Source organism: Caenorhabditis elegans, chromosome III (genome assembly GCF_000002985.6).
Source record: "Caenorhabditis elegans chromosome III".
Classification (NCBI taxonomy): domain Eukaryota; kingdom Metazoa; phylum Nematoda; class Chromadorea; order Rhabditida; family Rhabditidae; genus Caenorhabditis; species Caenorhabditis elegans.
This window is the reverse complement of record NC_003281.10, coordinates 12,359,364-12,377,365: the sequence shown is the minus strand read 5'-3', so window position 1 is coordinate 12,377,365 and position 18,002 is coordinate 12,359,364. Positions and strand designations below refer to the sequence as shown.

The following is an 18,002-nucleotide window of genomic DNA, read 5'->3' as shown; positions in this document are numbered from 1 at the left end:
TTTATAAGATTCTAGAATTTTTTTCATATAGATTTCCGTTTTAAAACAAACGATTTGATGCATTTTTGACCGTTTTCTGCTCAAAACTAGAAAAAAACTTCAATTTCTGCCTTCCAGATGCTCGAGGAAGATGCCGCAGGACCGGATCAATTAGGCCCGAACGATCTTGATCGGTAAATCATTTTTAAATCCAGTTTTTCCTTGAAATAAACCAATTTTTCAGCCAAATCGAGATTGCAATGAGATGCGAGCTGATTTGCGAGACACAAGTAAAGTCGATATGCGCCAAAGTTCGAGAGATTTTGATCGAGGAGGCTAATGTTCAAGTCATCGATACACCGGTCACAGTGCGTTATTGATGGCCTCATGGAGTGTTCATAATTATTGGAGCGCGACACCTCACGAACTCCAGAATTCGCGGGGACATCAGTTTTTGGCTATTTTTGGCTTCTATAGGAAATATTTATCATTTTTTGATTTATAATATTGTTGAGAAGCATCATCCGAATTGAAAATGTGTAAAATTATGAAATTTGACCAAAAACTGAAGGCTTTGCAGTTTTGCAGAAAAAAATCACCACAGCTTTCTTTAAAATGTATCAGTTCCGTCAGTTTTTCGATTTCAGAGTCGTAAAATATGTCATTTTGTAGAGAAAAGTCTGTTTCACAAAAATTTACGTTTGAAATTTTAATTCTTTAATTTATAATATAAAAATATTCAAAAAAAAATCAACAATTTTACGATAAAATCTTATTTTTTCGATTTTTCAGTCTTTAATAAAAACAATATTCAATTTTCAGAATTTTCGTTTGAAATTTTAGTGAAACAGACTTTTCTCTACAAAATGACATATTTTATGACTCTGAAATCGAAAAACTGACGGAACTGATACATTTTAAAGAAAGCTGTGGTGATTTTTTTTCTGCAAAACTGCAAAACCTTCAGTTTTCGGTCAAATTTCATAATTTTACACATTTTCAATTCGGATGATGCCTCTCAACAATATTATAAATCAAAAAATGAAAAAATATTTCTTATAGAAGCCAAAAAAAAAACTGATGTCCCCGCGAATTCTGGAGTTCCTGGCGCGCCGTGATTAAAGAGATAAAACTTAAATTTTTCAATTTTTGATTTTCAGATCTGTGGCGACATCCATGGGCAATTCCACGATTTAATGGAACTTTTCCGAGTCGGTGGCTCTCCACCAAACACCAATTACCTATTCCTCGGAGATTACGTGGATCGAGGATACAATTCCGTCGAGACCTTCATTCTTCTGATGCTTCTCAAATGTCGTTATCCCGACCGAATCACTCTTATCCGCGGAAATCATGAAAGCCGGCAGATCACCCAGGTCTACGGTTTCTACGATGAGTGTGTGAGAAAATATGGAAGTGGTCAGGTCTGGAAGCACTGCACCGAGATTTTCGACTACCTATCGCTTGCGGCGGTTATCGATGGAAAGCTGTTCTGTGTGCACGGAGGATTGTCACCTTCCATCGCAACTCTCGACCAGATCCGAGTTCTCGATCGGAAGATTGAGGTTCCACACGAGGGCCCGATGTGTGATCTGCTGTGGTCTGATCCTGAAGAGGGGTGCTCCGGATGGGGGATAAGCCCACGTGGAGCCGGTTATCTGTTCGGAGGAGATGCTGCCGAGCTGTTCTGCGAGAATAATGATTTCCTTCGAATCTGTCGAGCTCATCAGCTCGTTATGGAAGGATATAAACTTCATTTTCGCAAGCGGGTCGTCACAGTTTGGTCGGCGCCCAATTACTGCTATCGGTAGAATTTTTGTGAATTTTTGCTCCAAAAAATGCATTAAAATTGAATTTTACTGTCGAAACAGATAGATAAGAGCCTGCAGATTTGTACTACACGTGGACAACTGAGAACCCGATTTTTTACTGTTTTTTGACTATTTTTGTGAAAAAAAAGCGTTCAGAATGGTCTGAATCCGACAAAAAAGGATTTTTTCGAAACCGAAAACGCAAAAAAAAATGTTTTTTATCAAAATTGTACTTTTGTCATGATTTCGAGTAAAATTTTAAGGAAAAAAAGTGAAACAGGTTAATTTTCTAACAAATTTTGTGTTTTCGGTTTTTCGATTTTACAGAAAAGCGGCAAAAAATGTTTTTTTTTCAAATTTTCGATTTTCCTTGAAAAACATCGAAAAATGACACCAAAAAAACGGTCAGAAAATTTTCTTTTTTTTTAAATTTTTTATTTTCTGACCGGTTTTTGGTGTCATTTTTCGATGTTTTTCAAGGAAATTCGAAAAATTGAAAAAAAAAGTTTTTTGCCGATTTTCTGTAAAATCGAAACACCGAAAACACAAAATTTGTTAGAAAATAACCATAAAATTCGTTTTTTTTTTAAATTCTAATTTTGTTCAAATTGATGAGAAAAAACAAAAAAAAAAGCCACCTAAAAAGAAGAAAAATTTTCAAAATTTAATCTAATTTTAGAAAAATCTTTTTAAAAAAAGTCGAAATATCGGAAAATTAAAAACCCAAAATTTTTAGAATTTCAGAAAAAAGCTCGTTTTTCGATTTTATTAGTCGGAATCAACCCTGATTAACCATTTTCAATGTTAAAGACGAAAATAATTCGCAAAAATAGACCAAAACTTGTCCACGTGTAGTACAAAATCCTCCGTAAATCGACACCGCGCCGCAGGCTTGCAAACCCGAAACTGCGCCTTCCTATTTACAATTTAGAATAAACATCGAATTTTCAGATGCGGAAACGTGGCGGCAATCATGGAGGTCACCGAGGAAAATATCGACAGCGACCCCGTTTTTGAAGTTTTCGAAGCGGCAACAGTGGAGAATCGAGGAGAGCCGAAAAAGCAACCGATTGCTCAATATTTTCTATGATTTTTTTTTTGCGAAAAACCCACCCCCAATTTTACCCTCATTCTAGCACTTTTACTCGAAAATCTTATTTTTCAATTTCTCAAAGAAAAAAAATCTCATTCATTCTTGTGAATATTTCAATTACTATCCATTTTATCTAGGAATTCATATTTAATTATTTGATTATTTTATCATCATTTTTTGTAAATTCTCACCTCCTCCGGGTTCAAAATATTTCGGTTATTGTTTTCCCGCTCAAGTTCTCACCTCAATTTCTGGTATTTATTATAACACACGAGTGCTCTCCTTTCGAAGAAAAAATTTCTAATTTTAATTTTTTATTATTATTCCGATTTGTAAGAGTTTAAAAACTAATGCTTATTTTGAAATTTTAAATATTATCAATTTCTATTTAAAAAAATTGAACAATTGATTGCGAAATAGTGCCCTATGACGCCCGAAAAAAAATCATGTGGCCGATTTTATTTCGGTTTTTACTGAAAATTTATAGATTTTTTAAAATTATTTTTCCAATTTTTCAACAAAAATAATCAATTTTTTAGCCAAAATTTGAAAATATCTTTCGCGATTTTTTGGTGGTTTTTTGTAATTGCTTTCCTAAATTTTCCTCTAAAACCCCGATTTTCAGCCAAAAAAAACCAGCCATGTTGCGCGTACTATCACGTCAAGCGTTCTCAATGGTTCGAGCAGCCAACTTCTCGGCTTCAGCTTCATCAGCCGGTGGTGGCGGACTTAGCGATGAAGTTCGCAAACGAATCGACGGAATCGTGAAAAAAGATGATGTTGTCGTTTTTATGAAGGGAACACAACAGGAGCCAGCGTGTGGATTCTCGAGAAATGTTAAATTGGTACGGGAAAATGGAGATTTTGTGGAAAAAAGTGGAAAATTCAACAAAAAAAAATTGCAAAATAGGCAATTTTTCAAATTTGACTACTCTCCGACCAATCAGCGTCTTCGCGCTCCGCCCATACCGTCTGATTGGTTCAAAAGTGGGCCGAGCGAATCGCTAATTGGTTAGCATTTTTAGTGTAATTCTTGGGCTTAAAATCGCCTCAAAAGAACGATTTTCTTCAAATTTTTTGAAAAAAATTGCAAAATTCAGAAAAAAAATCAAAATAAATTTTACCAGTTTTTCCGTATCACAACGGCCAGCATTTGATTTTTATTCGATTCTTTTGGTAAAATTGGTAAAATTCGAGCTTAAAAGGCCGCTGTTTTAAAATTTTTTGAAAAATCTCATTATTTCGAGCTTTCCTAGCTTGAAGTCGACAAAAATTCGATGATAAATATTACAAAACCACAAAATGCCGAGAATGCGTACTGTGCAACACATTTGACGCGCAAAATATGGAATATCTCGTAGCGAAAACTACACAGTAATCCTTTAAATAAGACTACTGTAGCACTTGTGTCGATTTACCAGCTTTGATAGAGCCCGTAAATCGACACAAGCGCTACAGTAGTCATTTAAAGGATTACTGTAGTTTTCGCTGCGAGATATTTCATATGTTGCGCGTCAAATGTGTTGTGCAATACGTATTCTCAGAATTTAGTGCTACCGTAATAGTTTCGCTTTAAAAAAAAAAAGAAAAAATCCCAAAAAATCACATTTTCCCATTTCAGGTTCTCGACTTCCACAATGTAAAATTCCAAGACTACAACGTTCTGACCGATCAGGAGCTAAGAGAAGGTGTCAAGATTTTCAGCGAATGGCCAACAATTCCACAAGTCTATGTGAAGGGAGAGTTCGTCGGCGGATGTGATATTCTCATTTCAATGCACAAAGACGGAGAGATTTCCGACTTTTTAGACGAAAAGGGAATCTCGAATAAATATGGGAAGCAATGAATAATCCTGTTAGAAATTTAGACGTTTTTTTTTCGAATAAAGATTGCATTATTCAGCAAAAGAAGGAGAGCACGGGAGGTCAAAGACAATAAATAAATAGGGTCCATTTTTTACAATAAAATCAGTGAAAGGGGGGGGGGGGTAATCGATAAAAAAAGTCGAAATTTGCATTTTTATTTTTACTTCCACAACTTCTTGATGGACATATTCTTCTCCGAATCCTTCTGCATAACCTTTCCAACAGCCATCTCGAAATCCTCCTGCGTCACATGAATACGTCGCTCACGGAGCGCGAACATGCCAGCCTCGGTACACACCGACTTGACTTCGGCTCCCGATGCTCCGGGAATTTGCTCGGCGATCTTGGCCATGTTGATACCTCGCATCAAGTTCATCTTGCGCGAGTGAATCTTGAGGATATCGGCACGAGCCTTCTCATCTGGAGCCGGGAACTCAATCTTACGATCGATACGGCCGGGACGGAGAAGTGCGGGGTCGAGAATGTCGATACGATTGGTTGCCATGATGACCTGAACATTTATATATAGAAGCTTGGAATATTTATAGGTGGACTACGCTAAGTGGGATGACCGAATATTATGATTTAAAAAATTCAAAAAAATTTTCTAGATTTTATATGCTTTTTTGTTTTGAAAATTGAAAAAATCTCAGTTTTCCCCTAATTCCTATTTAAATTACTGCCAATTTAACTCGTTCGTTGGGGCGCGCTTGTAGTATTTTCATTAATTTTTTAAAATTTATTCTCATTATTTCACTGATTTTCTTCATTTTTTGAAGTTTTTTAATCGGAAAATAAACGAAATAAACAAGACAAATGCAAAATGTTTGTTAAAAAGTCCGAAAAATATTAATTTCAGGCTCGTCGTCGTCGGAACACATAATTTCACCTGTTTTAGGCATTTTCAGTTATTTTTTAATGAACAATTTGCATTTTTCTTATTTATTTCTTTCATTTTCCGATGAAAAAACCCCAAAAAATGAAGAAAATCAGTGAAATAATGATGAGAATAATTTTTTTAAAAAATTAATAAAAATAATGCAAGCGCGCTCCAACGAACGAGTTTAATTGGCGGTAATTTAAATAGCAATTAGGGAAAACTGAAATTTTTTCAATTTTCAAAAAATTATATAAAATCTAGAAAAAATGTTTTTTTTTGAATTTTTTAAATCCTGATATTCGGTCAATATGCTCCTTTTGCACACCTTAATATTCTTCGTCGCCTCAAATCCATCCAGTTGATTGAGAAGCTCGAGCATTGTTCTCTGAACTTCCGAATCTCCACCACTGGATCCTTCAACTCTGCTAGATCCGATCGAATCGATTTCATCCATGAAAATGATCGATGGAGCATGCTCACGAGCCATCACGAAGAGCTCACGAACCATTCGTGCTCCTTCTCCAATAAACTTCTGCACCAACTCGGAGCCGGAAACTCGAATAAACGTGCACTCGGTGTGATGAGCAACTGCACGAGCCAACAGTGTTTTTCCAGTTCCTGGTGGTCCAAAGAGCAAGACTCCTTTTGGCTGAGCAATACCAAGAGCATCGAAGAGCTCGGGATGCTTGACTGGCAGCTCGATAACCTCCTTGATCTCCTTGATCTGCTTGTCGAGACCTCCAACCATCTCGTATGTTGAATCAGGAACCTTTTCGACCATCATAAGCGAAACCAGCGGGTCCACCTTATTCGGAAGAAGCTTATGAAGAGCATAGCTGTCGGCTCGGAGTGCAACACGTGCTCCTGTGTTCAGTGAGTTGATATCAATGGATTTATCCACGTCGACGACATATTTTCCTTCTGGATGAACTTTCACAAGAACTTTCTTCTTATCCATGGCTTTGCTCACTTCACCGACGTAACTTCCTTGCTCGTGGAGCTGCTGAAGCTCTTCTTTCAGCATACGAACTTTTGTGTTGAGCTCATTACGCTGAGCTTGCAGACGACGCACATTTTGTGATTTGTCGGCCACTTTTTGCTGAAATACTTGATAAACCCTTGGGCTAAACTTTTTAAAAAATACAACAAACCTGCGCATCATCGACTTTTGTGCTGAAATATTTGCGAAGAGTTTTCTCATCGGATTCTTCGGTCAATTTTTGAGCCGTTGGCTTAGAAGGGTCAGCTGATGAAGCAGTAGAAGCAGGTGGAGCCATTAACACTGGAAAAAATAAATAATAGCTTTAAATAAGTTGAGACTAATAAAAACTGAAATAACACGACAAGAAACGTGTGGATCTCTCATTTTTCCCTGGAAATTGAATTTTCAAGCCAATTTATCGAAAAAATCGCCTAAAAAAACGAATTCAAACCTTGAAAACTGATAAAAATTGAGAAACTTTAAAAATGATGATATTTCAACCGGAGAACCAATATGGCGTCAATTGTGGCGCCACGTACGCAATGCTGTACACGCCGACGCAAAAATGCACAGTTGTGTTTACGTTAAATTTAAAGAAATATTAGATTGATTTCCTCGTTTTCATGTTAATTTCTTGATGTTTTTCTTCGAAATTTAGAAAATTAAAGATTTTTCGTCCAATTTACTGTTTTTATCTTCAAAATTACCCGCAGAAATTTGTTATAAACCTTTATTTAGATCTGGAAATGCGTTTTTTTCTGAAACTTCCTCAAATCATTTAGAAAATATTAATATTTGAAGAGGAATATTTTTAGAGTATCCAGTATTTCAATTTTCTGTGGAATTGAGAAAAATTACTGTTTCTGTTTTTTTTTTTTTTTGAAATTTCAACTTGAACAGTAATCAGATTTTTTACTATTAGTGCAATTTCTTTGAATATTTTAAATAAAAAATCCTCCTCGATCCCAAGAAACTCCAATTTTTACTATATTTTCTCAAGAAATGCGTTCAAAGTCCGCAATCGCGCGAGAGCAGCGGCGACACTGAAGAGACCGCAGAGAAGCGGCACGCATTTCGGAAATAGTGTGTGTTTGCAAGAGAGTGGCCCCCCGATTAAACTAGCGCGCGTAAAATTTTTGCATTTTGTTGTTTCGTTCCGTCTGGAAAATTCGAATTTCGCAGCATTTTAATTCATATCTCAGCTCATTTCGCATATTTTTTCCTGAAAATTTCCAGTTTGGTCCGTTACCTTATTCCGGTTAATATACTCGAATTTCATAAAAATCTACGGATGAATCGCTAAGTTATCGCTAGAAATGAAATTCTTTAAAAAATTTTGCCCGATTAGTAATTTTTCTGAAAATCCACGTGGATTCAGGATCCTTCGCGACCTGAAGTTTAAAGTTAATTTTCCAGATTTTCAATGAGGATTTTTGAAAGATTTGATATTTCTTGGCATAAGTTTTCCAGCTTTAATCCGGATTTGGTCCAGACCCCACAAAATCGATACGACAAAAGGGGGGAGGAGGCGGAGACTTGGCACAATGCCAAGTCTTTGCTCTCTGTGTCGTCACGTGTCTTCGTGTTGGCTGAGTATCAAACGTTATAGTGTGGACACCAATTTGGCTTCGTACTTCTTACTCGTTCCCGCCCCGCCCCGACACCATTCGAATATATATTGTCAGTTGTTCTGTTTGTCGTCGTGATGAGAGGTGCGTGCGTGTGCGCGCGCGCTCTCCCAACTTTTCGGACCATTTTGCGGGCTTTATACTGCAATTTGGCTCATTTCTTCTCCTTTTTTTTCCACAGGCTTATTTTGTACTCTCGAGTTGACAGCCTTTTTCGGTATAGGTTGGAAGTAGTCCATTAAAGTAGATGTTTCTTAAGAATTTATCGGCTTAGCATCGATTTCGACCTAGTTAGATGCCACGTTTATGCGCGAAGCGGCCGCGTCGCGGCGAGAATTTCAGTGCGGTTTTACGGGATTATCCATTAAAATCAGGAAAATCAGCAGAAAACTTCTTAACAAAACTAATTTTTTTAGAAAAGAATTTAGAAATACGTAGTCTTGAATAATTCAGCAACTTTTTCAAATTTTATGAGAATTTCGCAATTTCCTACACCTCCTATTTCATCATCACTTCCGAAATCCTACGTTATCGATCGAACACGCGACGCGACCGCAGCGCACCTACTAAGCGCGCGCATTTCGACCGTGACGCGACCGCAACGCGGTGGTGTCAGGGTGCGCGCGCTTTTTCAATCATATGTGGTGCGGTCGATTCCTTCATTCATCCTTCTGTATGCAGCTGCTCATCAGTTTATTGAGCATCTGCTGTACCAATTCGTACTTTAAATTAAATATTAAGAGTACATTTTCTGTGTGCTCTGTATATAAATGTCTAGAATAAACTGCAAACAAGAATTCTTGGCTCCATCTTTCCCTGAATCAATATCGATCGATAGTGACACGCGACGCGACCGCAACGCGTAGGGCCATTTCATATTGATTCTTCTTCTACTCTTCCTTCTTCTCCTTCTGCTCTCACATTTCCTCACTATTCCAACCATTCTCAATTCTCAATTTCCAGAACAACAATGGCTCGTACCAAGCAAACCGCTCGTAAATCCACCGGAGGAAAGGCTCCAAGAAAGCAGTTGGCCACCAAGGCCGCCCGCAAATCGGCTCCAACCACCGGAGGAGTCAAGAAGCCACATCGTTACCGTCCAGGAACTGTCGCTCTCCGTGAGATTCGTCGTTACCAGAAGTCGACTGAGCTTCTCATCCGCAAGCTTCCTTTCCAACGTCTCGTTCGTGAGATTGCCCAGGACTTCAAGACTGATCTCCGCTTCCAGTCGGCTGCCATCGGAGCTCTCCAGGTTTGTAGTTTGAATTTGAAATTTAAAAAAAATTAATTAAAATCTTTTTTTTTTTCCAGGAGGCATCTGAAGCATACCTCGTCGGACTCTTCGAGGACACCAACCTGTGCGCCATCCACGCCAAGCGCGTCACCATCATGCCAAAGGACATGCAACTCGCCAGACGCATCCGCGGAGAACGTGCTTAAGCTCCATCACCAATTCTCGAAGCACTTTTAATATTCATTTAATCCAACTTGTACCATAATCCTCGTATTTTTCCATCCCGAAAATTGATTTTTGCGATCGAACCGCCGATCTCATCACCACTTTTCTCTCCGTTCTTTATGTCTTATTTTATTCGTAAATTGCTGAATTTCATGTTGAACTCCAACAAAAAAAAATAAAGTTTCGTGTGCTTCAGTAGTCTAGCAACATCATATGAACGCCTAGCAACTATATTCCACGCCGCCGCAGTTTTGAATTGAATTCACTAAATTCATGCTCTGAATTCACAAAAAAAATGTTTCTTCGAGTCATTGGAAATAGTAAAAAACGCCAGCGACTATTTATCAGTAAGTTTTAAAAGGGTCTCGTCGCGAAATTCACATTAAAAATATTAATTTTCTGTATGTACCTTTAAAATTACTGTAGAAAATCTATCAGATGGGTCTTGGCGCGCAAAACGCAAAAAATAAATTGATTTCATTGCATGCTTTTTCCGCGCCGAGACCCATCTAACCTAAATTTTTCAAAAAGGTGTGCGCCTTTAAAGATTACTGTAGTTTCGAACTTGTGTAGTTGCGGAGTTTTCATCGATTTTTTTGTAAATAAATAGTTTTATTTTAGTTTTTGAAGAAATAAATATTTTTTCAACGAACAACTATATGAAAAATCGATAAAAATCCCGCAATTTTTTGGAAAATTCTGTGATGGATAATACCAAATTCAGATGTTTCCTTCTTTTTTCTCATCATTGGGCTTCTTGTTCTCGGTGTCTTCACAATCAAAAAGAACACCTATATCACCTTCGATTCATGGGATCTAGCACAAGAGATTGCTCAGAACGCGACGGATGCAGCGATGGAAAACTCTTCTGTAAGTTTTTCACGGAATTCTGGCCTCCCTCATAAATCGAAATGGCAGAGTTTGCCGAACTAGGCCATTTTGAGTCCGCGAGATTTTGTGTAGGTTTACGGCGCGTTGCGTGTCGCGTCGCGGCTCGTTTTTAGTTGTAAAACCGATGTATTTGTCCGTGTGGAGTACACTACACTTTTCCACGCGTTGTCCGGCAGGCGATTGCCAATGGAGCGCGAAAATTCAATGAGAAATGCCAGAAACCCGTGTTTTTTTGCACGGATTTCTGGCTTCCCTCATAAATTGAAATGGAAGAGTTTTTTGCCGAACTAGGCCAGGCCATATCTGGGGTAGATTTACGGCGCGTTGCGTGTCGCGTCGCGGTTCGATTGTAAAACGAAATGCATTTGTCCGTGTGGAGTACACGACTTTCCCAGGGCGATTGTCAATGGAGCGCGAACAATTCAATGAGGAAGGCCAGAAGCCCGTGAATTTGAAAAAAAAACTAAATTTCAATTATAGCACATTGATTTCTCTACTGTTCTGTGGAATGCTGACATGGAATTGGTTTTAGCGAATAAAACGATTGATGGGCCTCCGAAAAGAGATATTCTATTCGTTGTCAGTACTTTTATCGGAGTTGGTAAGTTGAATTCGATATGCCATATTATTAGTTTTATAAAATACTTATTACGGAGACACAAAATTCTGAAAATGCGTATTGCGCAACGCATTTTACGCTCAAAATATCTCGTAGCGAAAAGAAAACTACAGTAATTCTTTAAATGACTACTGTAGCGCTTGTGTCGATTTACGGGCTCCATCAGCGATATTCTATTGTCTTTGGGTTCTTCGTATTAATTTTTTTCCATTTCTTTACCTAATTTGAATGTTCTAAAAATAAATAAACCGTAAATCCACACTACAATAGTCATTGAAAGAATTACTGTAGTTTTCTTTTCGCTACGAGATATTTTGCGCGTCAAATATGTTGCACAATACGCATTCTTAAAATTTTTCCGGTAATATGAGCCCATTTACCTGCCTCAGAGCAAATTCAGCCTAGTTATAGCGTTTTGAAATTGCCAAAAAATCCAAAAATTGAAAAAAAAAGTTGTTTTCAAGTTAATAAAATACTTGCGAATTGTTTTTTCAAAATTAAAATACCATACAAGCTTCAGCTCAAAATTCTCAAAAAATTAGAGTTAAATACATATTTTTAATAGAAAATTTTGGTGTTTTTCAAAACGCTATAACTCGACTAAATCAGCTCTGAAGCAGCTTAAATCGGCAAATTGCCGGTTTGCCGGTTTGCTGATTTGCCGGAAATTTTGGTTTTCAGCAAATTGCCCATTTGCCGGAAATGTTTAGAGCGACTTAAAACTGTGCCTTTTTGAAATTTCTTGGCCGTTTTTTTAAAAAGATATTTTCCTAAAATTTGCTTATTTTTCAAAATAGATGTAGGAACATTCATACAATTTTGCCGATTAAAATTGAAATTCTGAAACTTGCAAAAAAAGTGCAAAATCACAATTTACCGGAAGTTTTTTGGTAAGTGCCGATTTTCCGGCAAGTCCGGCAAAACGGCAATTTGCTGGTTTGCCAATTTGCCGGAAATGTTGATATACGACAATTTGCCGATTTGCCGAAGTCCGATAATATTTCCCGTTCCTCAGATGCCGATATAAACGATAGATACTCCTGGTACATTGTGATCTACACCTTGGTGGGCTCTCTTGTATACGGCTGGAATGTTCTTCGCTTCGTGCTGTGGACTGATCAAAAGCTGGAAGGATTTTTAGATGATATGGGCATTTATGAGACATTAGGCGATGAAAATGAATTTACTGATTTTGTTCTAGACTTCCGCAAACAGAAATCCGAGCAGAAGAAGGTGGAAATCAAATCGGTATAATTTTTATTTGAATTTTCAGATATTTAAAGGTGGAGTAGCGCCAGTGGGGATTTTGTCAAAGTTTTGGCAAATTGCCAAAATTTTAAAACAAAATTAAAGTATAAAAATGTACGAAAAAATTATTTTTTTTGGTCGACTTCCAAAATTATGAGTGGTATTTAAAAAATGAGTCACTTTTTGACAGTAAATAAAAAATTTTAAAAATTTTTTGAAAATTTTTATTGTGATATTCGGCCATTTTGGGACCATAGGAGTAGTATTTATCACTTTCCCCACTGCCGCTACTCCATCTTTAACATCCCTTCTCAATTTCAATTCCAGATTTCCTCCACCCAATACGACATCAAATCCTCGTGGAAATCCCTATCCCAACGAGCCATGAAAGCCTTTCTTCCAATTTCTCCAGCTCTTCTCTACTTCTCACTCTATGCCACATGCCTTTTCCTACTTGCCTGCTATCACACTTGGATGCGTGATCCGAATGAAATTAGTGAGAATATGAGAGCAGTCTCGAATTTCGCTGTTGGACTTGATTCGTCGATTTTGATTGGAAAACGTGATGTGAACAGTTATGTGTTTGTGATTTGGGGAGTGGTGTGTCAGGTAAAGAAGTTTAAAATTTAGATATCAACACGTGGGTTTGATCTACAAAAATGCGGGAATTTCCTTTTTTTATTTCAAGCTGAAACTTGGTATATGTTTTTATATTCTTAAAAAATTTGCAAATTTAAAAAAAAATCAAAATCTGGGAATTTTTTAAACGGATTAAAAAATTTTTTTTCATAGCAGCACAATTTTTTGTGGTGATCATATTACGGGAACCCAAAATTTCTGAGAATGCGTATTGCGCAACATATTTGACGCGCAAAATATCTCGTAGCGAAAAGAAAACTAGAGTAATCCTTTAAAGGTGGTGTACCGAAATCTGGGAAATATTTTTAATTGACTCCAAATTTTCCCCTGATTCCGAATATCTATGTGAAAAAATTCAAAAAAAATTCCCTGATTTTATATTTGAGCTTGAAATCGCGATTTTCATTTGTGCACCCGTGAGATTTTTCAAACGCAAAATGTTGCCGCGCAACGACACTCCGCTAAACAGTGCGCGTTTGTGTAGATTTACGGGATTTATTTTTTGCCTATTATTTATTTTCCTTCAGATTTAACGGTTTTTCACCGTTTTTTTCTCTAGTTTTTGCAAAAATATTCTTCTTAACACGTGTTTAAGTCAATTGAGTTTAATTTCGTTGTAAAAACGCTAATTTAATAACTTTAAAACGAATTTTTCAGGCAGACCTGCAAAATCACCCAGTTTCAGGACGATCCACAACAGAAAAGGATTTAAAGTAAGTCACTTGTTAAAAGGCTAAATTAAAAATTTTCATACCACTTTCCTTAATTAAATTGAGAAGCTGTCAAGAAATCTTACAATTACTCTGTTTTGCAGCAATGCCGAAGAAAAATATAATTAAAATATATGTATGCTTTTAACAATTGAAATTTCATTCACGAACAGCAACATAATTAATAAAACTTCCGAGTTTTCAGATTTCCGATCAACTTCGACCATCTTCGCCGCTGCATCAACGCCACTCGTCTAATTATATGCTGAAATGTGTTTCCTGTCTGTTTTTTGTGTTTTTTAAAATAAATTTTCTTTATATTCTACTTTTCTTTGCTTTCCTTATGAATAATCTCGAACATTTTGGCAAAAACTTGAGAAAAAACGGTGAAAACCCGTTAAATCTGAAGGAAAATAAATAATAGGCAAAAAATAAATCCCGTAAATCTACACAAACGCGCACTGTTTAGCGGAGTGTCGTTGCGCGGCAACATTTTGCGTTTGAAAAATCTCACGGGTGCACAAATGAAAATCGCGATTTCAAGCTCAAATATAAAATCAGGGAATTTTTTTTGAATTTTTTCACATAGATATTCGGAATCAGGGGAAAATTTGGAGTCAGTTAAAAATATTTCCCAGATTTCGGTACACCACCTTTAAATGACTACTGTAGCGCTTGTGTCGATTTACGGGCTCGATCGGCTATATTCCATTTTCTTCGCTTTTTCCTTGTTTTGATATTCTATCGATACATCGAAGATTTCAAAAAAATCGAGATCCCGTAAATCGACACAAGCGCTACAGTAGTCCTGTAAAGGATTACTGTAGTTTTCGCTACGAGATATTTTGCGCGTCAAATGTGTTGTGTAATACGCATTCTCAGAATTGTGAGTTCCCGTAATACAGTGGCACGTGGTGTCAAACTGTCTCATTTCGGTTTTATCTACAAAAAATGCGGGAGAAGATACGCAGACTTTTCAACTGATTTCGCATGGTTAAGAACGTGCTGACGTCACAGTTTTTTGGGCGAAAAATTCCCGCATTTTTTGTAGATCAAACTGAAATGAGACAGTTTGACATCACATGCAGTGGTGGGCGGCAATTGTCGGCTTGCCGATTTGCCGGAAATTTTCATTTTTGGCAAATTGCCGACTTGCCGCTTGCCGGATACCAAGTTGCCGATGATTTTTCGGCAACTTGGGAAATTGTCGGCTTGCCGATTTGCCGGAAAAGTTCGATTCCGGCAATTTTTCGATTTGCCGGAAATTTTTTTATTTTTAGAAACAAAAAAAACCAAAGAACGTCCGCTTTTTTCAGGCTTCCGATTTTTAGAATTTCCAAAAAAAACAAACTAAATTCAAACTGAGTAGGTTTCCTTTGGCCCGCTGCCGCCTAGCACTTGAATGCCTATTTCTACCTACCTAACTTAACCTACCTAGCCTTACCTACCTAACTTAAACCAGTCTCAGAATAAATATTTTTTCCCCGTACAATAAGCTCATTAAAATTCAGATCCTCTTCTTCTTGACGACCTATCGTATTGCTGAGCTTGTGGTGAGAATCTATTGTGCATTGGTTGGAAAGGAGGACACTGTACGCCCGGCATTCTTGAATTCAATCACAGAAGGAGAGGAATCAAAAATCGGACAAATCCAGAAAAATTCGAAAGCCCAAGAGAACATTGATCATCAGAAACATGATTAATTACAGAGTTGAATAAAAGTTTTGCTTGTTATTAATAAGACCCACCCGCTCTGAAAAAAAAATCTCAAAATAATTATATAGTGTAAACTTATAAATGAATAACTGAAAATTCAATATTAGGTAGTTCAAAGCTTCAAAAAAAAAACTTCTGAATGCCCCATAACGGTGTGATCTACAATAAAAGCGGGTAACGAGACGCAGACTTCTCAACTGATTTCGCATGGTTAAGAACGTGCTGACGTCACATTTTGTGGGGAAAAAATTCCCGCATTTTTTGTAGATCAAAACGTTATGGGACAATCTGACACCACGTGATAATTTTTGATAGAATGCTTATTTTAAAGCTGCTCAGAATTTATTGATAATTTGAAAAACTCTAATTTCAAGACCTTCGAAGCAGCCGTCATTTCTATTTTTGCAATAAAAATTGTTTATTAAATTCATAAAATATAGAATGTTTAAAACAGTATGTATTAAAGTATTACTCCATAATTAAAAAAATATTTCATATAAACTAGGGCTTCCATGGTAGGCAGGCGCGGTTTCAGGGCCTGCCTGAAACCTGACGGTCGCCTACGCCTACACGGAAGCCCTACTTTACATTTAAACTTTAAATTTTATCACCAGTTGTTACAGCTTTCACACTATTCATTTCAAGTGTTAGTTTTGGAGCAACACGTGCGATTCGTTTTTCGCCAAGTCGAATTTTGCTGGCAATCACTGACAGGGGCAGAGATATTTCAGGAAGATAATTTAATACATTGAATATGGAAATAAGGAATAGCTTAAGTGAAGTTTCAGTTATAAGAAAGAATGCAATGGCTTCATAGAATATTTGAGTTACCTGTAAAGTATATTATACGATTTTTAAGCCTAAATATTTCAGGATTGTGCCGCGAATTTCAAAATTTGTAGAGCTCGCCGCACACTCCTGGTCTACATATCAACTCACCCCATACAGTATGGCAGTTATCAAGAGCTGCACAAATACCTTTTGCTCTCCTTGATTCCGGCTTTTGGATTTGGTGAAAGCCTGCTTGTTTTGGCTCCGTAGAACGTAAAATAAAACAATGTAGCATGCAATAGAGGCGAGTGGGAAAATGAAGAACATTCGGTTTATAAACTGAAAAAAAAATTTAAAAAAAAGAAAGACAACTTTTGGCCTAAATAATGAGTACCGTATTTCCTCTATTAGTATTGCACCCGACTACCTAACTTGGAAACGCTATATCTCGGTTCATTTTTAAGATATCAATATATTATAAACTACAAGTTGATAGAAAAAGAACTAACAAACATTTTGTTAGTTGACAATTTTTGAATAGGACAAACGATAACTGAGATATAAGCTGTCAAAGTTGAACAATTGGGTGCAATACTAATAGAGGAAATACGGTATCTTACCAAGGAAACCCAATTCAACTTTGTCTCAATGTTAATAAATCCTGTAGTGGGAAGGAAGTGTCTTTCAATTGAAGAAGACCTGATGCATATAACTGCACATGATATAGAGCTGGAAAGTGCTAGAAGAACCGGAGCAACTACATTCGCCCCATCGAAAATTCTGGAGTTTAAAGGCTTTGCCCCAAAACTTAGACATCGGTTTAGTGACATAAGGAATGTTATGGCTACGGAGAAGAAATTACTGGAGTAGTCCAAATACAGCGATGGTTGAATAAAATAAAATCCGGATAAAGTTCTTGAATCAATAATAAATGCACTGGCAAGTGAACTGATAATGTATACAAATACACGAAGTGAGATTATAGACGAATGAATAAAGAGAATAATGAAGAATGTGCTCTGGAATTATATTTTTAGTTTTCTCACGGGGCTCTGGGCTTCCTCAATAAGTTTTTCGCGCTCCATTGACAATCGCTCACCGGACAACGCGTGGGAAAGTCGTGTACTTCACACGGACTAAACACGAGCCGCGACGCGACACGCAACGCGCCGTAAATCTACCCCAGATATGGCCTGGCCTAGTTCGACAAACTCTTCCATTTCAATTTATGAGGGAAGCCAGAACCGCGTGTTTTCTCACAGGTACATAATATACTTACTAATTTCAAATAACCATTTTTCCAAATAAAGCAAACGCAGAACAATTGAATGACTAAATTGATCAAACTGACTACGTTCTGAGCTAGAATTGAGCTTGAGAAAAACGAAATTCCGGATGAACTTAAAGCCTCAATTGTGGTTTTAGTGCCTAGGCATGGTTGTTGTAGACAATAGGTGGGTAAATCTATTACACTCCCCACATCAAGAACAGGTGGACTAGTCACAATCATTGTTTGAAGCTAAGCTAAGCCAATGAAAATATGTACTACAAATGAAGAAAAAATGAAGTTGGAGTAATAGTAATGCAAGGCACGGGAATAAACCCACACATTTACTAGTGTATAATTATTTAGAAAATGTCAGCGTAAGTATAATGCCAAATTTTCAAGAGGTTAAGTGAACTTACTCATAGACCAAGATACCTTTTTTTT

General features: G+C 37.1%; 6 protein-coding genes and 2 non-coding genes across 9 annotated transcripts; 5 read left to right on the top strand and 3 right to left on the bottom strand.

Moving 5' to 3' along the window:
* Positions 1 to 117: 117 nt before the first annotated feature.
* pph-4.2 (Serine/threonine-protein phosphatase 4 catalytic subunit 2) lies at positions 118 to 3,193 on the top strand (the record flags this gene model as incomplete). Its single annotated transcript, NM_001027727.6, has 4 exons — positions 118 to 173; positions 224 to 347; positions 1,140 to 1,786; positions 2,742 to 3,193. The coding sequence occupies 4 exons, from the start codon at positions 118 to 120 to the stop codon at positions 2,878 to 2,880; spliced, it is 966 nt and encodes a 321-aa protein (NP_001022898.1). The 3' UTR covers positions 2,881 to 3,193.
* Positions 3,194 to 3,508: 315 nt separating this feature from the next.
* Positions 3,509 to 4,784, top strand: glrx-5 (Glutaredoxin-related protein 5, mitochondrial). Its single transcript, NM_067209.10, has 2 exons — positions 3,509 to 3,728; positions 4,505 to 4,784. The coding sequence occupies exons 1-2, from the start codon at positions 3,525 to 3,527 to the stop codon at positions 4,727 to 4,729; spliced, it is 429 nt and encodes a 142-aa protein (NP_499610.1). The 5' UTR covers positions 3,509 to 3,524; the 3' UTR covers positions 4,730 to 4,784.
* Positions 4,758 to 6,910, bottom strand: rpt-6 (26S proteasome regulatory subunit 8). The gene is made up of 3 exons (NM_067208.7): positions 6,780 to 6,910; positions 5,954 to 6,727; positions 4,758 to 5,259 (listed from the first exon to the last, which is right to left on the bottom strand). Exons 1-3 carry the CDS (start codon positions 6,903 to 6,905, stop codon positions 4,909 to 4,911), a joined length of 1,251 nt encoding a protein of 416 aa, NP_499609.1. The 5' UTR covers positions 6,906 to 6,910; the 3' UTR covers positions 4,758 to 4,908.
* Positions 6,911 to 8,315: 1,405 nt separating this feature from the next.
* Positions 8,316 to 9,891, top strand: his-72 (Histone H3.3 type 2; the record flags this gene model as incomplete). 2 transcript variants are annotated; one of them, NM_001268233.3, is made up of 3 exons in its annotated part: positions 8,316 to 8,322; positions 9,202 to 9,490; positions 9,550 to 9,709. In NM_001268233.3, 3 exons carry the CDS (start codon positions 8,316 to 8,318, stop codon positions 9,707 to 9,709), a joined length of 456 nt encoding a protein of 151 aa, NP_001255162.1. The 2 variants fall into 2 exon arrangements, with proteins under 2 accessions (NP_001255162.1, NP_001255163.1); NM_001268234.5 differs by lacking the exon at positions 8,316 to 8,322 and having other exon boundaries at positions 9,550 to 9,891.
* Positions 8,822 to 9,047, top strand: Y49E10.36. Its single transcript, NR_101864.1, has one exon. It is a non-coding gene; the product is annotated as a small nucleolar RNA Y49E10.36 (small nucleolar RNA).
* Positions 9,892 to 9,992: 101 nt separating the features above from the next.
* Positions 9,993 to 15,528, top strand: Y75B8A.33 (DUF221-domain-containing protein; the record flags this gene model as incomplete). Its single annotated transcript, NM_067206.3, has 6 exons — positions 9,993 to 10,044; positions 10,422 to 10,567; positions 11,069 to 11,189; positions 12,223 to 12,455; positions 12,783 to 13,064; positions 15,316 to 15,528. The coding sequence occupies 6 exons, from the start codon at positions 9,993 to 9,995 to the stop codon at positions 15,505 to 15,507; spliced, it is 1,026 nt and encodes a 341-aa protein (NP_499607.2). The 3' UTR covers positions 15,508 to 15,528.
* Positions 15,529 to 15,906: 378 nt separating this feature from the next.
* On the bottom strand, positions 15,907 to 15,927 carry 21ur-14837. The gene has a single exon (NR_052800.1).
* A 3-nt stretch (positions 15,928 to 15,930) lies between these two features.
* Y75B8A.34 (Serpentine receptor class gamma) lies at positions 15,931 to 17,801 on the bottom strand (the record flags this gene model as incomplete). The annotated part of the gene is made up of 4 exons (NM_067205.2): positions 15,931 to 16,351; positions 16,460 to 16,630; positions 16,912 to 17,310; positions 17,571 to 17,801. 4 exons carry the CDS (start codon positions 17,799 to 17,801, stop codon positions 16,118 to 16,120), a joined length of 1,035 nt encoding a protein of 344 aa, NP_499606.1. The 3' UTR covers positions 15,931 to 16,117.
* Positions 17,802 to 18,002: the final 201 nt, after the last annotated feature.